We start from the raw sequence: 21,367 nt of genomic DNA, 5'->3' as shown, positions 1-21,367 counted from the left end.
CAGACAGACAGAAAGAACAAACAAAAGAAACCAACAAACAAACAGAAAATAAATAAATAAAAAGGAAGATAGAACAAATGAACAAATCAAAGAAACTACCTAACTAACAAATGGAGAAAGAAGATACAAACAAACAAACAAATATATAAGCAGACAGACGGAAAGAAAGACAGAACGAACAAACAAACAAAAGAAACTAACTAAAAAACAAACACACAAACAAACCTAAATGAACTGTATCCTGTTGTGTATTTTTACACTTAATGTTTTCCCCCAGGCCTTTCAGTTTGGCTCCGCCCCCCTCTGAACATCATCATGTGATGAAGTTCAATAAAAGTTCAGTTTAAAGTTGAAGCTGATAGCTTTTTCCTCTGAATCTCTGGCCTCAGTGGAAGCGAGCAGACCTGTTCTGTGAAATTCAACAGCAGCTCACCTGCATCTGTCCACCGGTGATTGGACCATGTGACCCGACCGGCGGGCTGCATGTGATATCATTAGCAGCCAGTAAGCAGTAATTAATAAACCTTGTTGCTGACAGTCCAAATAAAACAGAACAGATTATTTATTAGGACTGTCAGCAACAAGGCACGAAGCAATTAGTAGTAGCACGCTGCCTCCATTAATTAGCAGGAGAGCAGAACATTTAAGAAGCTCTCAGAGGTCAGAGTCATTATGGAGGACCGACTGCACCGTCTGCTGCTCAGAGCTGCTTCACACAAAAACCTGTCAAGACAAACACACTGACATTAAACTATGTATAAGAAGACAGGAGACGTGGACGACAAGCTGCACTTCAAACAATAAAAAGACCAAATTACTTTGATTATTAGTCTTCGACCACTTTCCTGCATTTAATATTGTAGCTTTTTAACCTGGAAAACAACTTTCTGTTGTTTATCAAGTCCATTAACTGAAGTGTGAAGGCTCGGTTAGGAATATTAATGGAACTAGTTTACTTATTCTACTTCAAGACTGCATGTGAAACAGCAGGAACTAATCGGGACGTCACCTATTGGTTTGGGAACTGCTGTTCAGCTCCCGCCATCTTGTTTTTGTGGAGGCAGAATTGACCATATTTGGGCAAACTGGGGAGGAGCGTAGGGTAGATCTGATACTACGGAGGAAACCTGACTGCACCCCGGGCCTGTCAATCAAACAGCTCCGCCCCCAAAGACAGTTGTGGTCTGAGTCCTAATATCTAATGAGTGCTGATTAGAGTAAAAATGCAGACACCACATTTTTCGGACAGTTTTTCCAAGAAGACTTTGATAATGTTGCAACTTGTTTTTCACAAAAGAAGAAAGAAAACTAGAAAGAGAACTTTCATATCATGTTTTTTATGTGCTCATATCAAACATTCCCATTTCAGTAGCCGTATAAACTTCTAGATTAGCAGCGATGTGTTTTCAGTCCTCACCCTCTCTGAGGCTCTCAGGTCCTCACGGTTCTTTATGAAAATGCAGATTTAAAATGTCTTAAAACAGCTGAAATCTGTTTTAGCAAAAATTACGCAAATAGTACTGAATTTGTTGGGGACTGTTTTTTTGTGTTTTTTCAAAATAAACATAGCAATAAAGGAAGATGTCACCCAGTGCAGCAGTGAAGAAGCTCTGTGGCACAGAGGAGTGAGATATATGAGGCATTGGATACAGTGTGATCTGTAGCATCTTTTTATTGTTTGTTTGTTTGTTTGTTTGCACATGGGATTTGATAACAGGAAAAATAAGAAATTATTCTTTAAACATAAAGCATCTGCCTGTGTTTCACATTTCCTGTCTACAGTTAATACCGGTATAATGCTACAATCATGTTAATTACCAGTTTCCCAGTTGTAAATATTGTTCATATATTGCAGAACAACAACAATCTGGGAGGGAGGAGGTGAAAATAGTTGGTTTATAACTCACTGACAGAGTTAATATAAAGCTGAACAGCTGACAGCTGAACAGCGACAGTAAACATCTGCAGCGCTGACTTCTGCATAGACAAATGAAATAATCTCTTTCAAAAGTACAAATAAAATCCTCCACAAGCTTAGTCCTTGTCCTCATATTTGTTTTAATCAATCTCATCATTCAGTTAATTTCCTGTCTCTGACATCAGACCTCATTAACTTCTTTTACCAAATTTTTACATTGTATAATGTATAACCAACTACTAAAGATATATTTAGGTTATAATGAGTTGAATTACTAAAACAAATGGCATCTTTCATACTTTAAACTTATCATTTCATAACTTTTATAAATAATTTCATTACATTACATTTTAACATAGCCATAAATTGAAATATTACTTAATTAACAAACATATTTAACAAACAAAAATTAATTCAACTACAGCATAGCTGCACTGCAGATCGTTACAGCAGGTTAATCACACTTAAATCAACAAACAGGTTTAATGTCAGCTGATTAAAAACAAAACATATTTAATGCCTCATCAGAATGAAAGCGTCGTTAGCCGCTAGCTGCTAGCGGCAGCTAATTATTAGTTTTAACAATAATTTCAGAGCAAAATTCAACAATACAACAATGAAATAAAGTACATCGTAACGTTAGACGACATTCTCATAACTTCTAATAAAAGAACAGCTTACGAACACTGTCATATGAAAATAGTGGAGCTATTAAGACTTTTATGTGACGTTTCATACCAAGAATCGCTTCGTTACCTGGGTACCTTCATCGCTGAAAATATTGATGAAAGATTTACTTTATTTTGGATCATGTGTACTTGATAAATTCCATGTCTATAAATGTACATTTAAAGGTAAGAAACTGAGTTCACCCAATATATTTACTCTATGTATTCCTCTCTTGAACAAAAGCAATTACAACTGTATCAGCCTGCAAGAGATTGAAGATCTTTGCATTAATATACTTTATATTTTTATTTTATTTTGTTATGCATATTTCCCCCTAGTGTTCTTATCAAGTTCCTTTCTGTTGTATTTGTTATTAAAATTTGGACAATAACATAAATTCTAAAAAGCATCTGAAGAAAAGCAGCCCTTTATTTCATGTGGGTTACGTTACTTTTGGTTGTTTTGTTAGATCATGTTTTTCTTGCTGTCTGACTCTCCATGCTGTAAATTCACCTGTGATGAGTGCTGTAAAATTAATGTGGTTATTATCATCCTGTTCGGCTCTCAGTGGAACCTGTGGATGTCTTTTTTAACTCTGCCGCCCCCCCTGAGGACGGGCTCGGCCCTCCCACCGATCTAATGGGATCTCAGTTGGTTTAGTCCTGCTGAGAGCTTCTCCGCGGGGCGGCTCATGTTAGCCTTCACTCTAACAAGGCCGCTCCTGCTCCGCCCCCCCCTCTCTGCTGACCCACCACCATGAACAGGAGGTTACCACGGCAGTCAGGTTGCTCTGACATCTCTGGGTCTCCGGAGACTCATGCAGACACATTCCTGGACTTCACATGTTGTTTGACTGATGAAGCCAAAATTCCACGTCATTTACAAACTGCAAGTGAAACCGCTGCAGCGCCTGAACGTCATCAGCAGGTTCACTAACGGGTCAAGTGGCACCTAAAAATACCGGGAAAACAAAAATATTCATGAAAACAGAATTACATCACGAAGTCTGTTATTCTGAGTGAAATAAAACATTTAATAAATAATTCACTGTTTAAAAATGCTTTAAATAAATGAAAACTGAACCTTTAAACCTGCCGAGCTGTCGGAGTGATTAATCGGCTGCTGACCTGCTGTGGGAATCTGAGTCGGACTCAGCCAATCGAGTGCAGCAGATTCACCTCAGAAATTGGAGAGTGAATTGATTGGTTCAGTTGTGTGTGACTGCCTATGCTGCGGTCAGAGGTCAAGGGTCAGTGAGAAGCTGGGAAGCTGTTCAGAGATGTCGCCTCTCACAGAAATATGTATGAAGAGAATTTAGAGCGTTACTGGACGTGAAAACAGTCGAGTGACGACAGAGCTGCTGCTCGGAGAAGTCTTACAGACTGTAAAGAGTAAATTATAGTTCCCACCCTCAGATCAGATGTTTCAAACTGCACAAATAAATAGTTTTATATCAACAGTGGATTAAAATGTGTAATTTGAAAGGAACACCGACCAATCACAACTCTGAGGATAAACTACAGAAAATGGATGGTTTGGATCTGAAATGACTCTAAATTAAATATTAGACATTTTTCATCCCGTCACTGAGGTTGTAGGCAAACAGCTCCAGCAGTGACGTCATCGTTGGTTTGTGAACGTTATGAAGCCTCCAGTTCAGATTCTGTCCGTCACCATCTTGCTAGTTCGGAGCAGTTTTGAGCAGGAAGTGACCATATTTGGACGAGCTGGGGGAGGAGCCAGCGGTGGATCTGATTGATCTGATCGGAAACCTGAAGATACTACGCCCCGCCCACCGATAGCTGTAACCTGACTGCACCACAGGCCTGTCAATCAAACAGACACGCCCCCAAAAACAGGTCTTCTTGAATCTTCTTTTCTAATGAATGAGGGATTATTTTCAGATGGACCTCCAGAAAACTAATAAGAAGGAGTGACTTTAGCTAACAACACCGAGATAACTGATGGACACATTTTATTCACTTTGGATTTGATGAGAGAAGTTGAATGGGAGTCTATGGAGCCGGAGGATTTTTGGAGCCGACCTCTAGTGGCACTCGGTGGTATTGCAGCCGAAGACACTTCTGCGTCAGAAACTTTTTTCAGAACAGAAGCTACAAACACTTTTATAAACAGTCTTTGGTTGTCGGCCAATTTCATCTTCATCCAGTAACTCATGCATGAGTCCCCAGCTGTAATTACAGTTTGATGCCACAGATAGATGAGAAAATGTTTCAGCTTAAACAGCAGTTAGGATTTGGATAGAACATAAACCCTACCAAGTGATGCGTTTGCCAAATATTCCTGACAATGTCGGAGTGACAAGTGTGCAGCACGTCGAATGAAACGGTTGCCAAAACTACGTGTTGATCCTCCCTCCTCAGGCTCTGCGTTGCCATGGAAACTCTCTATTCTGTGGCACCGGGAGCTGTCTGGTCAACTGACCCACCGAAGGAAGCGCAGAGCGGCGCTTCACGCACACAGACAGCCGCTGGGAGATGACTGTCAACAACAAACAGCAAACAGTCTATTCAGAGTGGATGTTTATGAGGAGACACTGTCAACAAGGCCTGGACATGCAGAGGAGCAGGCAGATGGACATTACCGTCTAATGGCCTGTTTCTGGGAAGAACCGAGTGTTTCTCACAGCTGCAGCGTAAAGTCCTGGCACAGATGGAGGGTCGTGAAAGAAGTCACAGGAAACCTTTGTGAACAACAATTGTTGATTTCAGCTTCTTGTTGCTGTGAGTCCAGATCAGCTGGATCTCAGCTGACGATGTATTTACGGTAAACTGGGAATCATGTGGTCACAGATTATGGAGAAATTAATCATTTTCATGTTTTTGGAGCTAAAAAATGATAAGAAAACATGGAGACGTGTTTGTTTTCATATTTAAACGAAACCACATGCCAATTCTTATTAAAGCCGTTATAATTATTTTATCTTATTTTTAGTTCAGGGAATCTCTGTAGGTACGTTTGTTTGTTTGTCCATCGCATATCTCAAGAACCATTTATCCCATCTACTCCAAACTTGGTGGGTGTATTGTTGGGGAACCGAGGATGTGCACTGGCGAATTTGGTAACATTAATAAACTTTAATAAATGTGTGACCACCGCTCTGTGCAGCGGTGTGGGCGGAGTCACACCACAGCCTCAGTTCCACAGAGCATCGAGTCGAGTGTGTCTTCACCTACTTCTGTTAACAGAGAACAGAGACCTGCTGAGTTCAGATTAGTTTGTAAGGTTTATAAAAACTGGTCCAACTCTGCCAGCTGTTCTCCAAACAGCTTGTCCTCCCTCTGCTGCAGGAGGACAGGAGGGCAGGAGGACAGCAGGACAGGAGGATGGAGGATGGACCGTTTTCATGCTCCATTGCTGCTTTTAAATGATCAGATTCATAAATGGTGCAACAACTAAGTGTTGATCAGCAGCCTCAAGTTCATCTTCATCTGCAGAGCTGTTGTCTTCAAATATGAAATAAACATGCATCCCCATCAGGTTACCTTGACAATAAAGCAGCCACACCACTGTATCATTGTGTCAGGGTTTCCGTATGACAACAGTGAGACAACACTGCCCCCCGGAGATCACACTGGAAATTACACCACAAGACAAATACTTTGAGGATCACCATGGAAGACGTGGTGTCAAGAAAATGTAGTTATTTTAGAAAATCATCTTGGTGAGATTTGTGTTGTAAAAATGTAAAAATAATTATGATTAATTCAGGACTCAGTATCTGAAGAGGGATGAATACATAGAGCACAAAGTGACATTAAATATACTAATATTTATTCTTTTGCCTTTTATTTTTCTCTTTGCACTCTCTGTTCACCTATCCTTTAACACTTTACTCTACAAAACTGTCAACTTTCTCTCCACTGAATCTCTGCGGAGCAATAAAAAGAGCTTTTATCCATAATGAAGGACTTCTTAATACTTCAGACAAAATAATGATGACGTAGTCGAAGTGGAAACTCTTGTCAGGAAAACACAAGTTAGATAATAATTCAATTATTGTCTAGGTTCAGTCCTCTGATTTCCACTCTGCTGATTGTACTGCAGGAACACCCCCCGCCCCCTCCTCCTCCTCCCCTCCCCCACCCCACCCTGGTCCCACAGGGCAGGTCCTCGGCCAGAGTTTTGTGAAGGGGCCCCGAGCTGCCCCGCACCGTGGCAAATGAGGCGCGTGACTCATCAGACCAAACACGGGATTAGCCGGTAATGATCTCGCAAATGGTTTTGAAATTGTAATGATCTGCCCCTCAGCTGGAGCCACCGAGACACGAGGAGCCGGACAAAAGAGAGGGACGGTACAAGACAGGGCACATGTTAAGGCAATTAAACGTTTTACAATCACAACGTCACAAATCGCCTCCAATCCAGACAGGACACGACATTCAGATGAGGAAAAAAAGACAACAAAAAAAAAAACCACAATACAAGGAGGACAATGGAGGAAACACTTTACACGGGAGAGACAGAGACGAGAAGAGAAAACTGAAATAACACAACAGGAACAAACGTGAGAGTCACATCACAATGAGCTCCGTGAGTCAAGATCACTTCAGAGTTCAGCTTTCTCTGCGTTAAACTGCAACAGGACATAAATCAGTGCCGTCTCCATATCTCATGGTCCTGTTCTCCATGTCAGTAGTGTTGACTTGTGCTGCCACCTGCAGGCAGCTGCGCAGAAGAACATGTGACAGCCTGATGGAGTTACATCAAGAGGTTTGGTTAGGCAGAGCAGAGAAAGAGCAGAATATTAGTTAAAAACTTATAAAATGATGAATAATAAAGAATGAAGCAGAAGCAGATAACGTTAGCAGCTCCAGCAGGAGTGACGTGATGAAGTGAACAAGCCAGCAAACTCCTACACGACTCCATCAGTGAAAGGTCCTGCAAAACATTTGAATAAACTCATGAAGTCACACTGATCAACAAACACAATGCTAATTTTTTTTTTTATTTCTGATGATATTTTTCAGACATCAGGTTATGCTGATCAGTTGTGTTCTGTGTGCTGAAATCAAAATATCTGAAGATGCTGTGAAGATCCTTCCTGCATCATTTGATGTTTTCCAGAAGCTAAAAGGTTTCGTCTGTGACATCATGAACTCCTCCACCACCTGTGTTTTTTCACTTGACTCTCTCTCACCTGCTGATGTCTCCATCCTAATTCAAGAGTTCTCTACTTGCACAAACCAAAACGCCGAGCTTTCAGCCAGGGTTTTTGTGTCCACTAGTGGTTTTCCTGCAGACATTTGTTGCCTTGACAGGTTTTAAAAATCGTTCTGCAGCTGCCTCGGAGATGGAAGATTTTAATCAAATGAAAACAGCCTCCCTGAAGTGACATGCATCCCTGAATGTGATCAAATTCCCAAGAGGAACCACTAAGTCCTCTCCACGGATCTCCAGGACACATAGTGACTCCTAAAAAGCCCAAACTACAGTACCATTAAACCATCATAAATAAGGGCTATAGAAATTTGAAAAAAGGAAAATGAACATTCATATTGAATGACGTATACAGAAAAAGAGATATTGATGGCAAAATACTGATTTAAGTTGTTAGACTACATTGTTTTGACTAAATATTCTGCTCAGTAAACTAATGAGACAGTTTTTCCAGGCAGTGATCAAGATTCCTGTTGTCTGACCGTGTTATGGTTCAAACGGATATATTTAATAATCGCAACTGTACTGAACTGCTGCTGCTATCATTCAAGGAAAAATGCAATAATATTTATAGTTTTTATGGTTTCTGTACAGAGACATGCATAATTTTCCCGTTAATTTGCGGGCTTGGTTGGGTGTTATTACTGGTGTGTGCATTTGTATTTGTGTATCACGGTCATAGTGAAAAGTGTGAGGAAAGCAATCTATTTGTTTTAAAGATGCATGTTGTTACAAAAAGTGAAGAACACACTTATTTCCTTTTCTTATAGTTGATTCATTTTGCCTTAAATTAAAGAGGGAAAATATCATATTTAATTTTAAAAGTTTCTGGGTGTGTTCATTATTTTTGAAGGTTGAAGGGTTAGTACATGCATTTAGTAGCTACATTGTGATATCAATCTGTTAAGTTATATCTGTGAAGTACCAGGTTTCTTTATTGATCCAAGACTAATAATACTGAGATAATTAGTGAATCGAACACAATTACATAAAGTAAAGAACTCAGGGCCCTATCTGCAGAGTGGTAGACGGGCTGCTCAATGACAATAACGAATCTATCTATTATGTCACTTGGAGGATCCAGTTTGAGTGTTCAGGTCCGGTTCATGCTGGACCACTGAATTCAGACCGGTTCTTCTAGATGTTGGTACCTCTGAACAAAAGTCCATTCAACCAAAGTTTCACCAAAGCTCTGCCGAGTCTTACGGAGGTGCGCGCGCAGACCTTGGTGATGAAGCCGGAGGACTCTCCTCCAGGAATCCTCTTATCAGATTAGTCTGTCAGGAGAAAACCCTTCAGCTGCCCATGAGGGAAATCACAGGTGGAGCCTTCTGCGTCACAATTACATAGCTGTGTCAGATAGCATGTTTCCACCATGTCAGATGAAAACCAGAGAGATGAGGAAGATGAGGAGGATGAAGATGATGATGATGATGATGATGATTATGACAGTCAGAGTGGATCCAGGGGTTCTTCCTTCACCACTTTTTTCAACAGTTTCATTTCAGGTGAGTTACAGCTAGTCTGTGTTTGTAGCGTGGGAACTGGACTATATGAATGTAACAGCAGAATGTAAATGACGCAGTTCATGTTATTTATTCTCCCGCTCACGTGTCAGAGCCGCAGGGAAAGAATAAAGAAGAATATTTGACCTCGTGTCAAAGGACGTCACATTAATTCACAAACCTTTTTAATATATATGTATATATATATATAATCTTTATGTACAAATTCAAAAATACAACGGCTTTATATCATTCAATAACAGCGGAAAGACGGTTCGAGGTAGAGAATAACATGGGGAAGGGAAAACACAACAAAGAAATACATAAAAAAGGAAAAGAACAAAACATTAAGAAGTTACAATTTAAATTCATTACGTAAGGTTCAAGTTTTCACAAAACTTCGCAAACATGTTGCTGCCGCTGCTTTTATCAATGTTGTCACTGTTTCGAGTCCATGACAAGACCGTCACAGGGAGCACCAGGCCGCCGTCGCTGTTTGATGACGCCGTTTGTTGATGTTGTCGTCACAGTGAGCGACCATTATTGTAGTCTTTGTGGGGTGACGGAACCTAAGAGGCGGTAGGCAGCTTGATAACCTCTGAATATCGAGTAAATATAAAATGTTCTCGTCAGGTATTCTGTTAGCTATATAAATATTAACTCCAATTAAATGTAATGCGACAGTTTTTTAATTGGCTCTTATGAGGACGATCGCCAGCACGCGCTGTCTAGTTAGCTTAGCTTAGCCTGGTAGCGAAGCGGCATTGGTCAACAGAGTTTCTAAAGAGATGTCAGAACACGGAAGGAGCTCGTAGCGGCGACACCATGCAGCCCGTGTGATTGCCCCCCACCCCTTCATGTTCTTGTTGTTGTCGACTGGTTAATCAGGTGTTATAAGGAACTTGGGCCGCTTCCGAACCGTCCACAACATGTTGAATGTTCCGACCCAGTCGTTCCCGGCGCCGAGCTCCCAGCAACGGGTCGGTCCGTCCGGACAGTCGGGGAGGAACAAGGTGAGGCTCGGTCCGTGTTTCACCTCCACACAGAGACACCAGACTGTATTCAGAACCATTTAAAGTTGTGTAAGAGTGACAGAACCGGTCGTAAGAGTGAGGATCACGTCTTCAGAACCTGTTTTCATCCTTTAACAGTCGGTTTGACATAATAATAACTCTGATCACTGGTTGGTTTATCAGTGATGACTCCTGTATCCTCTACATGTCTCTGCCTGATTAAGGTGGCACTGAAGCCGGGCCACAGTCTCATGGACTGGATCCGGTTCTCCAAGAGCGGGAAAGACCTGACCGGGCTCAGAGGGCGTCTGATTGAAGTGACCCAGGAAGAGCTGCAGAAACACAACTCCAGAGACGACTGCTGGACCTGCATACGGGGTGAGACGCGGAGGAGCTGGAGCTTCTCTCTGAAGTGGAGGATCCTTGACGTCACCTCGATGGTGCTCGATGCCTCGTAGAGAGCTGCGGTCCAGACGGGGAAGCTCACTGACACCGATCCAAACAGATCAGGATGTGCTGAAAAATGAAATCTGTTGTCACACTTGTACCTGACACCACTTTACGGAGGCAGACGCATTCATGTGGCCCAAATCAGCAGTGGACTCATTTTCCTTTCGGTTCTTTTGGTTTAACAGGAGCTCCAGTAGTTTGTGTTGACAGCGCTGAGATAACAAGTGATAGTTAAACAGTGAAACTTTTAGTCCTCTCGTCTGGATCCACCCTTCAAAAACTTCACAACTTTTAATGCACCTTATTGGGGAATTCCTGCTAAATATCGATGTCCAGTTCATAACTCAAGTTCACTTAGATTTTGAATCTCCTTTTGAGACTCACTTGTACACTTCATGACACGTGAATTCATCTGAATGTGTCACATTTTGTTTGGTATTTTCTCACAGTTTTAAGTGAATTCATGAACAAAGTCTAAATCATGTCACCATAAAATATTTCATTCTTTGGTTGTAAACACTCGGCGGTCTTGATATCGTCTGTCAACATGGATGTTCAACAACCTGTTGATTTCTCTTGAATCTGGTGTCGAAGCCTGCAAGGTTCTGTTGTTCTGGTTTTCTCTTATTGGGAGTCTCTGACATGTTTCACCTGTTGGACCGGTACAAACTGGTTGTTCTTCATCACCTGCTGCGCTACATGTAGATTGTTTTACCTTCATCATCTGACATGAGTGTCTGTGCACCAGTTTGTGTCTGCAGAGGGCAGTGGAACCTTATTGTTCCTCCTCCTGTTTCCAGGTATGGTTTACAACGTGACGCCCTACATGGACTACCACCCTGGAGGAGAGGAGGAGCTGATGAAGGCTGCCGGGATCGATGGGACTGAACTCTTCGACCAGGTATGGAGAGAGCAGAGCACTGTCGTATTCACGCGATGTATTAAAGGTGTAAATATTATCTGTAGCTTATTTTTTTAAACTATTATTACCTGTAGTTTTTTTTGCATTTGTTGATTAATGTTGGTTCTTTCATACCAGCAGCTTCTGAATGGATAAGCAGGTTATTTCAGGTCTTTATTCTTGTCAGTTTTTTACAAGCAGCTCCAGCAGTGACGTCACACCTTGGTTTGTGAACGCCCCCAAAAACAGGTCTTCTTGAATCTTCTTTTCTAATGAATGAGGGATTATTTTCAGATGGACCTCCAGAAAACTAATAAGAAGGAGTGACTTTAGCTAACAACACCGAGATAACTGATGGACACATTTTATTCACTTTGTATTTGATGAGAGAAGTTGAATGGGAGTCTATGGAGCCGGAGGCTTTTTGGAGCCGACCTCTAGTGGCACTCGCTGGTATTGCAGCTTAAGACACTTCGGCATCGGAACCATTTTTCATCGGAAGCTACGAACACTTTTATAAACAGTCATAGATTTTTGTCTCATTTGTGTGCAGGTCCATCGCTGGGTGAATTATGAGTCCATGTTGAAAGAATGTCTGGTGGGCAGAATGGCTACGAAGGTCACCACGGCTATCAAAGGTACACACCCACAAAAACACCCACACAACCTCAAACCAAGTCTTCACCTTCAAATTTCATGATTTATATTATGATGACTTCTTAAAGGTCTAATATTTATTTTAAACCCATCTGAGTCCAGTTGTCTCTCGGCAGCCTATTTGTGTCTGTTTCTTTAAGGCTCAGTGATGTCAGCGTCCCTCTCTTCTGATTGGCTGACTCTTCTCTTGAGTGACACACGCTCAAACCAATCACAGGTGTTCTTCGGTCTTGTAGCTTGTTAGGTCCATGACAGAACGGCCGCTCTGTGTTTTTACATTAAAGGTTGAACAGTGGGCCGCGCTGAGGAGCCGACGTGACATCACTGTTTGTTTGTGACATCACAAACTTAGAGGGAGTCCACACAGCCCAGCTGCTGAATACAGGCTGTGTGCATTTCTCTGTGTTCTGAGAGTTTTATATACCAGCTACACCCGCCTTAAAATCCAAAAGAATTCATATAATATGGGACCTTTAATGTAAAATAAAATATCAGCCTGTTATTGCATCAAAGCAGGTTTGTCTGATTTTGGTCTGCTCTCTCAGCGATCCTCCCGCCTCCACCCCCGACTGGCCTCGCTCCACCCGCTTCGTTGGCTCCTCCTCCAGACAAAGACTCACGACCTCGGTATAAAAAAACGGTTCTTGTGATAAACACATCAAAGTTTAATAAACGTGTGCGGAGACATTAATATCTGCTGTGTTGGTGCAGGTACGACTGGTTCCAGACGGATGCATCCGTCCACTTGGTAATTTACGCCAAAAGAAAGGTGCGTCAACAAACATGTACCGGATCCACAGCAGCTGTTAGAAGCATGAAGGTTCCACCGGACCACATGTGACTGAATTAAAGGTTCTGGAAAAATATATCAATGTATTGATGTGTTCTGTCAGATCCCCAGTTCAGGCAGTACCACTGTGGACCTGCATGGGGGGGTCCTACGACTGGAGGTGCTGCTGGCCAAGATGTCCTACATGATACACTTATGTGAGTACAGTTATGTTTTTTTCCTCTGTCCTCTGCAATAACATCAGTGAGACACACTGAGGTGAAGACGTATTTCTTTTTATTTCTACACTGAATACGATAGTGAAAAATTCAGCGCTGTGATGTAGAAATAAAATGTTGTGTTAAATTGTGTCAGGATTTTGTCTTATTTTAGTTTGTTATCCAATAAAGTGTAATTAATAATGTGCAGAATTATATGATTGGCTACAGGCTCATTATTTTTACTGTTTTCTGTGATGTAAAACAGAACATAAGACATTAAATCTTTGAAATAAGAAATATATAGTTGACAAAAGAGTGTCGTTCCAAAATATGTTTCACATTTTAGATTCGTTAAAGTAGCTACTGTTTGCTGTGATGACAGCTGAACCCACCTCATGGATGCCATCGTCGTCTGGTGTGGTTTTCTGTTAACAGCTGATCAGTTGTATTGTAACGATGTACTGTTGGTGTACAGCAAACATCCCTATTCAACATGTGTAGCGATCCATATCATGGCAAGAGTAAGTAAAGAGAAACAACAGTCCGTCATCACATAAAGACATGAAGGTCTTTCTGGGAGAAAAAACAAGTAAAAAAACTTCCTGAACTTCAGCTTCCTGAAGTGTAAAAACCATCAGACTCTGATGAAGAGCTGACAGGAGAGGAAGAGTTCATCAGAAACCAAGTTAACAGCAGCTAAGATCAACCTCGGACCAAGAAACAGCAGGAGGGACGTCAGCCCAGAGGAGACCTGACGAGTCCAAACTAAAGCTCAGACTGAAGGATGAAAGTTCTCGGTATCTATGACAACTCCTTCCAAATAACAGCTGGTTGGAGGATGAAGAGTGCCGAAGCTGGCTTCTTTTAAAGAATAAAAAAAATAACTTTTGTGTTATTTCATCATTCTGATGTCTTCAGAATCGACTAAAATAAAACAGGACAAACGAAAACAAAGAATTAGATTTTTGAAACTCAATGTGAAAACTTTTCTACAGAAGAGATGAGACTGTGTGTTTCCGTCTCAGCGGTTGTTGCTCGTGTCTGTAATTATGTGAGAAATAGTTTGGGGCTTGACAGGATGAACAAACCAACCTGAACTCTGTCATCCTCCACACAGAATCCAGAAAATAAAAAACAGCAAATTGTTGTGATCCAGTTCTGAAGTCCTGCAGGAAACACTGTTGATGGTTCTGAATACGTCTGTTTTTGAATGTGACAAGGATTTTATTTTCTCTTCTTTACTGAAAATTGGCTGCTGAACTTCATTTAAATGTTGTGATTAATGAAACATTATTTAAAATATGTTAAAATCAGTTTTGGTGCTCTTCCAGGTCTCACTGATGAAGTTGAGGGAAACATGTCTGGTATGATGACATCTTTACACTTAAAAATAAATAAATAAATAAAATAAAATCTGCTTTACAGTTCATTGTGTTGTTGTTATTCATATTTAAATATTGGTTATGATCCACAGTCCACACGGCCTCCTCCGTGGGGAAGGTCCAGGTCAGCATCCGCAAGCAGACCAAAGGAAAGTGGGCGAGTCTCGGTCGACCTCTGGAGCTGCACAACACGTTTCTACGGAGGAGCGACCGAGGTGAGGCGTCGGCCACGGTGGAGGCGGCGTGACGTCTGCGTGTTCATTACAGAATCATCACTTCGCGTCGTGATCACTGATCTCCTCTTCCAGCTCCGTTCTACCGGAACTGCCTGCTGGTCTCCAAGATGGACGTCAACCACAACACACACGTGTTCAGACTGCAGCTCCCACGTGGGACCGTCATGCATGTGCCTGTCGGACAACACGTCTACCTCAAAGCCCTCGTTCAAGGTGAGCAACCGTTCTGCATGATGAAGTGTTAATTTAAGTCACTGAGATAAACACGCAATAATACACACGCATGTACATACTGCAGCACGGAGACGCACACGCAGCGGGAGGAAGCTTTAACCTCATGAGGAAGTATTCAGTCTTGTCTCTTGATCAACATCAGCACCTGATTCACCGCATTTCCACCGGTTCAGAAACATTTGTGATTTCACCATGAATTTAAGCAGGAAGTGCAGATTCAGAATTATGAATCATATTCGTTCACTACGTCATAGAGAACAGTCTAACCTCTGTGAACTACAGGATCCAAACACACACTGATTATAGTTTGTTAATAAATCTTAATGTAGCAGCACATACATGTAAACAGTCAGTATTTATTCTCTTTTAACGTGAAATCCTAAATATATTCAGAAATATAATTTTTTTTTCAGTAGAAAAAAGAAAAACCTGTTTGAGGTGAAATAAACATTAAACCTACTGCTGCAGTACGACTGTCAAATCTTATATTAAAGGTTATAAAATGCACTTTAAATTATGATCCAGATATTTTTGACACAAACTGATTCAACAGTTTAACAACAGGAACTTATTTGTTTGTTCACTCACTTCTAAGCTGAATGATGAAATCATTATAAATCCTTATTTATGATGGTTATTAGTCGGTCTAAAGCAAGTCGTTGTTGTCACAAAGTGTTTCTGTGTGTACACATTAAATAATAGAATAACATATTAGACCTGAAGATGAGTGGAACAAAGTGGACAGAACCTCATGCTTCTTTATGTATTTTAATATGCTATTTCTGTCTGTGTCCAGACACAGAGGTGGTGAGGCCGTACACGCTGGTGGACCAGAGCCTGACTGGAGCGTCCCAGAACTCCTCTCAGGAGTCGGACCTCTACCTCATGATCAAAGTCTACTCTGATGGAGTCTTAACGCCTCATCTCAACACTATGCACACAGGTGAGTCACGGTCAGGACGTCTGTCTGTCGGTCGGTCGGTCTGTCAGTGTGTGTTTGTGAGAGAGGAAAGAAGAAGTTAATGATGGCAGAGACTCTGAATGTCGCGTCACAATCTGTGTGTAGTTACCTCCACCACAGAGATTATTCAATCTATAATATAATAATAATGATAATAATAATTCAATCTATAATTTAGTTTTGTGAATTGTGAATTTTACTTTGCATTGTTATTCCACATTTGTGTGAGTCCTTGACACGTTTTTCTCTCTAAGGTGACCACTTATCTGTTAGCGGTCCTGAGGGTACCTTCAGTCTCCGCCCCCTTCGTGATGTCACACACCTTTACCTGTTAGCAGCAGGCACTGGGTTCACACCGATGGCTCGCCTCATCCGAGTGGCGCTCGAAGAGTTCGACAGCATCAGGTGAGAAACATGTGAACTCTCCTTATCTCATTGGTTCCACTAACAGCTCTGAGACATCAGGTGTTTCCAGTGATTCCAGATGTGAACCTGATGTTCCTCCACATGTCTGCGTGTCCTCAGACAAACCAAGTTGCTGTTCTTTAACCGGACGGAGGAGGACATCCTGTGGCGCCGTGAGTTGGACCAACTGGCTGCTGATAATGAGAGGTACCTCAGGCTGAGGGTTCAAAACCTCCCACTGTTTGTCCAGTCAGAAGACAGCCTGTAAATGTGACCAGTTATAAAGAGTAAAGCTGGAGATTTATTTATTATCAGATTTAACAAACTCATCAAACTTTCACTTTGAAGAAGCTGGAATCAGACAACTTCATTAAAAATGAATCAAAACAGTAAATTGATTATGAAAATAGTTCTGGCGTGTGACAGATGTTCTGCAGTGTGACAGATGTTCCGGAGTGTGACAGATGTTCTGCAGTGTGACAGATGTTCCGCAGTGTGACAGCTCCTCTTCCCATCCTGCTGCTGTGTTTCAGGTTCCAGGTGGAGCTCGTCCTCTCTGAGCCCGGGGACAGTTGGACCGGCAGGACGGGTCGGGTGGACGAGTCCATGCTGAAGGAGCTGGTCATCAGGCCGGAGGGATCCAGGAGCTACGTGTGTGTTTGTGGCCCTGCAGCCTTCACAGAGCTCACAGTCGGGTACGAAACATCACCTGCACCTCGTTGTCCGACTGCCACCAAACTAATCTGCTCCATTTTATTTTTACCTTTGTCAACAATTTCCACCATTTTTAATAACATGATACTCATCAAAATAACTGCTGAGATTTGGAAGGTGTGACAGGACGGTAGGACAATGAGGCAGCAGCAGGACGAACTCACAAACATATTAAGATGCAGCACCACAATAAATACAATAAAACAGTGAACCAGTTAGTCAGATGTTGTGTCTGTGCACACAAACACAACTGTGTCCACAGCCTCGACAGGTAGAAAACAGGAAGTTCAACCACAAAGACTGGATGTGACGCTCTTTGTTCCTTCACCCTGACCTCCTCCTGGACCCTGACCTCCTGTTTGTTCACCTTTCAGGTTGTTGAAGCAGCTGGGCTTCAGTGAAGAGGAGCTGCACGCCTTCCAGGGCTGAGAGCTCTGCCTCCGACCAACACAAACACACACACACCTACCTACCTACCTCCCTCCCTCCCTGCAGAGTGACGGACAGCTGGATTTAATTTATTATCACATGAAGAAGTGAGTGGAGGGACGTGTTTCTATGCAACATGCACCTGATTATGGACTGTAAAGGACAATAACAGTCATGCAGGACAGTTGGCTCAGTGTTTATGTAGATTCATACACAAAATGAGTTGTAAAAAATAAAAATCTATAAATATATGCAACATGAAAAGAGAATGAAGATGACCCAGTTGAAAGATACCTGCAGTACCTGCATTGTGGGTAATTTCAACCAATCCTCAAAGGTTCATCAGGACTTCTGACTGGAGATTTATTTTGAAATCAGACAGGAAACAGTGTGATGTCACAGCTCAGTGCAGGATTCTTACTGGGACTGTAACCAAGGCAGAAATACGTCCCAGTTTGAAGTCTGACTGATGAGCACACGATCATCGGTCGGTGGGTGAAGTGAAAGACTTCAGTGCTTCAAATCAGTCAAAATAAATGTCATACTACAAAATAAAAGCTGATGACACACTGATATTGGAGAATAGTTTTATAACCGGGTCAGGATACAAACAGTTTCTGTGATTGTCAGACATGTGTGAACAAAACACAACTCAGACATGTTAGAGGACACGCTTCCTGTTCTACTCTGTATTATGAGGTCACTTCCTGTTAGGATCAGTTCCTTGTTGTTTCCATGCAGCTCACAGTAACACAGAACGTCAGCAGCCTTGTTGTTTAACTGGAGCTGTGTCGAGTCAACAGAGGCACCAGAGGGGTGTTAAACAGGAGTAGTCTTCCTGTATTCATGGTGTGGTTGCTAGGTTACCAGGGGGGCGGGTCTCATGTGGAGTCACTCTCATCAGAACCTCTGACTGTGCCGACATCCTGCAGGCCGGCCAATGACATGTCCGGCTGGACGTCCTCCTCATCTGATTGGACCTGAAGCTCGTCACTCCCCTCACTGGCCACTTCCTCTTCGGGCTGCCACACCGCATCCTGATTGGGTGGCTGGTTGGTGGTGGGCGGGGCTTGGCTCAAAGATTCAGAGGAGCAGGACGTGATGTCTGGACCTGTTGGAGAAGGAAGAACGAGCATCACCTGCAAAAACTGATACAGATTTCAAACCTCTGCCTACATGATAATCTGATCAAGTATTGGACAGTGAGGTTACCTGAGGTCAGCGATGACCCCGGACTGATGTCATCAGCTGTGGAGTTCAGGAAGTCATCCAGAGCCTCCTGGTCAGACATGTTAGCGACTGTCATCTGATCCAGGACAGACACATCAGCACCTGTCAGTTCTGCAAAAACACACACAGACACACGCACAAACACACACACTTTAACACTCAGAAATAACTCCAGCCTTCATTACATGTTAGGACTCAAACACAGATATGTTTGGGGGCGGGGCTGTTGGACTGACAGGCCTGGTCTGGTTTGATTGACAGGCCCTGCGTTCCAAATCACATACTATTTATTTATTTTTCCTTTAGTACGTACTGCAGCTTCCCTCACAAAGTATGTACTGGTGCATGTAGTATGTTTACAACTGGGACATACTACTACATTATAAAAATGTGCCTCGACCTTTGACCCTCTTATCCTTTGCGATCCGTAGCGTGATATTTGCAGTAAAATGAAAAAGGATGTGATTTGGAACAAGTACACTTCCTTTTAATGCCTCTTCTTCCTTTTGTGGGCAGAGCATCAGCACCAACTGTTTCAGCGGCTCAGTCGATGTGACGTATCTCCTGCTGCGCAAAGGATTGTGGGTCAGAACAGCTCGAGTAGCATGTTGACCTGCAGACTGCAAAATATGACCGAATGTAGGAGAACATCCTGGTACTTTTGGCATCCTACATTTAACATACTATGTATTGAGACATACTAAATCTATTTCTGGCATACTAAATAGTAACGGTACGATGGATACCGGACCGCAGGGAAGATGGCGTCGGCCGTTCTCTGGGCTTCAACTGGTTCCAATGCAAAGTGAGTGGTGAAGCGTCCACGTCCCTCTTTATATACAGTCTGTGTTAGACAGGCTGTAAAGTGTCTGTGAATATGTTGTGATGTCAGTGAACACTGGAATTATCATTGCACACTGAAACATGGTGACAGAAGCAGGAAAAGTGTCTCGTATCATCTTCGATTTCTATTGTTATTCTCTCATCTGTCCCTCTGACTCTTTAGATTCCTCAGTCGTTTCCTGTTTGTACCTCGGTGCTGCAGGTGTCCCGTGGACAGGTACTGTTCCACGTCCTGGTTAAAGGCTTCTTCGTAAACCTTCTGTCGCTCTCTCAGTTTCTGCTGCATGGCCTGCTCCATCTCTGCCACCTTCTGAGCATGCTCAGAGTTCAGCTCCACTACAAACAGGAAGCGACATCACATTAGAGTCCTGTAATCTCCAGTGGTTCACACGACATCATCAACAGCAGTATGAGCAGTAATCAGCAAGTTTATCACCACTCGCAAGTCAAATGTGTCTCCATACTTATTATATATATTGTGTATACAAATAAACACACAAGCTCACCTTCCAGCATCTCCATCTCCCTCCTGTTACAAGACAAACAGAAGATCCCATTAAAACAGACAAATGTTCTTCATCAGAGATATTAACATGACGTCCTTCTAGTGCGTCTGATGTCATATAACAATAAATCTGAACATTGGTATTTAAACCTGTCTGGTCTGTCCTCCTTTTTGTCACAAGCATCGAGCCAGGTTGTGATACTGTTTAAAAATCACAGCGTTGGGTATTTAATTCATTTAAAAATCAGTGTTAATGCACTGACCAAAGAGATTTAGTTGAAATGACATAAATGACTGTAAAACTAGTTAAACCAGTCAAACTTCACTCTGCTGAAGGAGAACTTGAGAATAAGTAAAAAAAGATAATGACTTGAAGAAGGACAGCGTAGTGTAATACCGGTAGTGACAAAGAAGAATCAGACAGACCATCAGGTGTAAAGATGTGTCTGAAGCTCTGACAGTCAGCTCAATCAGAACTGAACAATAACTCTTATAAAAAAAAAATTTAAAAGTATTAATCAAAGAAATCAGTAAATAATAATGATGTCAGACCTCTTCTTCTTCTTGTATTCCTCCAGCTGTCTGACGTGCTGCTGTTTGACAGCCTGCTGGTCGCACTGAGAACACAAAGACTCCAGATACACCAGACGACTCTCCATCTCCTCAAAATCTCCCTCCAGGTGAGCTGGACACACACACACACACACACACACACACACACACACACACACACACACACACACACACACACACACACACAATTAACAACCGCATTACAAGCAAACAAACACAACAACATTACAACACACCAACACAAATAAACACAACAACACAGACACACAAACAGTCAGTCCAGTCGCGCCCAATCACATCTCTTGTGATTATATCTAGTTTTACATAATGATCCTAAAAATATGTGAACTGTAGAAATATTCAGAGACATGTATTTACTGATGTTTCTGTGGTAAAACTAAAACACACATGTTCTGATTGGTCAGCTGTGTGTTCCTGTTGTTTGGAATATTTCTGAAGAGGGGCTCATGATATTATTTATAATTAACTAAACTGGATTAAATTAAAATTGTTGTGCAAAATAAAAGTGGTCTCAGACTTTTTGACACCACTGTTTGTTTTACACAGTTTA

The 21,367-nt window shown here is 42.0% G+C and overlaps 2 protein-coding genes across 3 annotated transcripts in view; one reads left to right on the top strand and one right to left on the bottom strand.

The window, feature by feature from the left end:
- Positions 1–9,832: 9,832 nt before the first annotated feature.
- Positions 9,833–18,202, top strand: cyb5r4 (cytochrome b5 reductase 4). 2 transcript variants are annotated; one of them, XM_069171977.1, is made up of 15 exons: positions 9,833–10,286; positions 10,511–10,664; positions 11,537–11,637; positions 12,191–12,275; positions 12,840–12,921; positions 13,006–13,063; positions 13,188–13,281; positions 14,616–14,648; positions 14,759–14,881; positions 14,975–15,115; positions 15,933–16,079; positions 16,352–16,502; positions 16,623–16,709; positions 17,036–17,197; positions 17,591–18,202. In XM_069171977.1, the coding sequence occupies exons 1-15, from the start codon at positions 10,203–10,205 to the stop codon at positions 17,643–17,645; spliced, it is 1,557 nt and encodes a 518-aa protein (XP_069028078.1). In that variant the 5' UTR covers positions 9,833–10,202; the 3' UTR covers positions 17,646–18,202. The 2 variants fall into 2 exon arrangements, with proteins under 2 accessions (XP_069028078.1, XP_069028079.1); XM_069171978.1 differs by lacking the exon at positions 17,591–18,202 and having other exon boundaries at positions 16,623–16,675; positions 17,036–17,193.
- Positions 18,203–18,215: 13 nt separating this feature from the next.
- The window catches only part of dtnbp1a (dystrobrevin binding protein 1a), a 4,813-nt gene continuing 1,661 nt past the window's right edge, over positions 18,216–21,367 (bottom strand). Inside the window, exons 5-9 of the mRNA XM_069171976.1 lie at positions 20,776–20,908; positions 20,225–20,247; positions 19,908–20,054; positions 18,858–18,986; positions 18,216–18,756 (exon numbers count right to left, since the gene is read on the bottom strand). Coding sequence (XP_069028077.1) covers positions 18,527–18,756; positions 18,858–18,986; positions 19,908–20,054; positions 20,225–20,247; positions 20,776–20,908 — 662 coding nt within the window. The 3' untranslated portion in view covers positions 18,216–18,526. The remainder of the gene's footprint in view (positions 18,757–18,857; positions 18,987–19,907; positions 20,055–20,224; positions 20,248–20,775; positions 20,909–21,367) is intronic.

The sequence above is a fragment of the Embiotoca jacksoni genome, unplaced genomic scaffold, assembly GCF_022577435.1.
Source record: "Embiotoca jacksoni isolate LCO1_2020_lvr unplaced genomic scaffold, fEmbJac1.0.p SCAF_50, whole genome shotgun sequence".
NCBI lineage: Eukaryota > Metazoa > Chordata > Actinopteri > Embiotocidae > Embiotoca > Embiotoca jacksoni.
The sequence above is the reverse complement of the archived record's forward strand: the minus strand, read 5'-3'. Positions and strand labels throughout refer to the sequence as shown.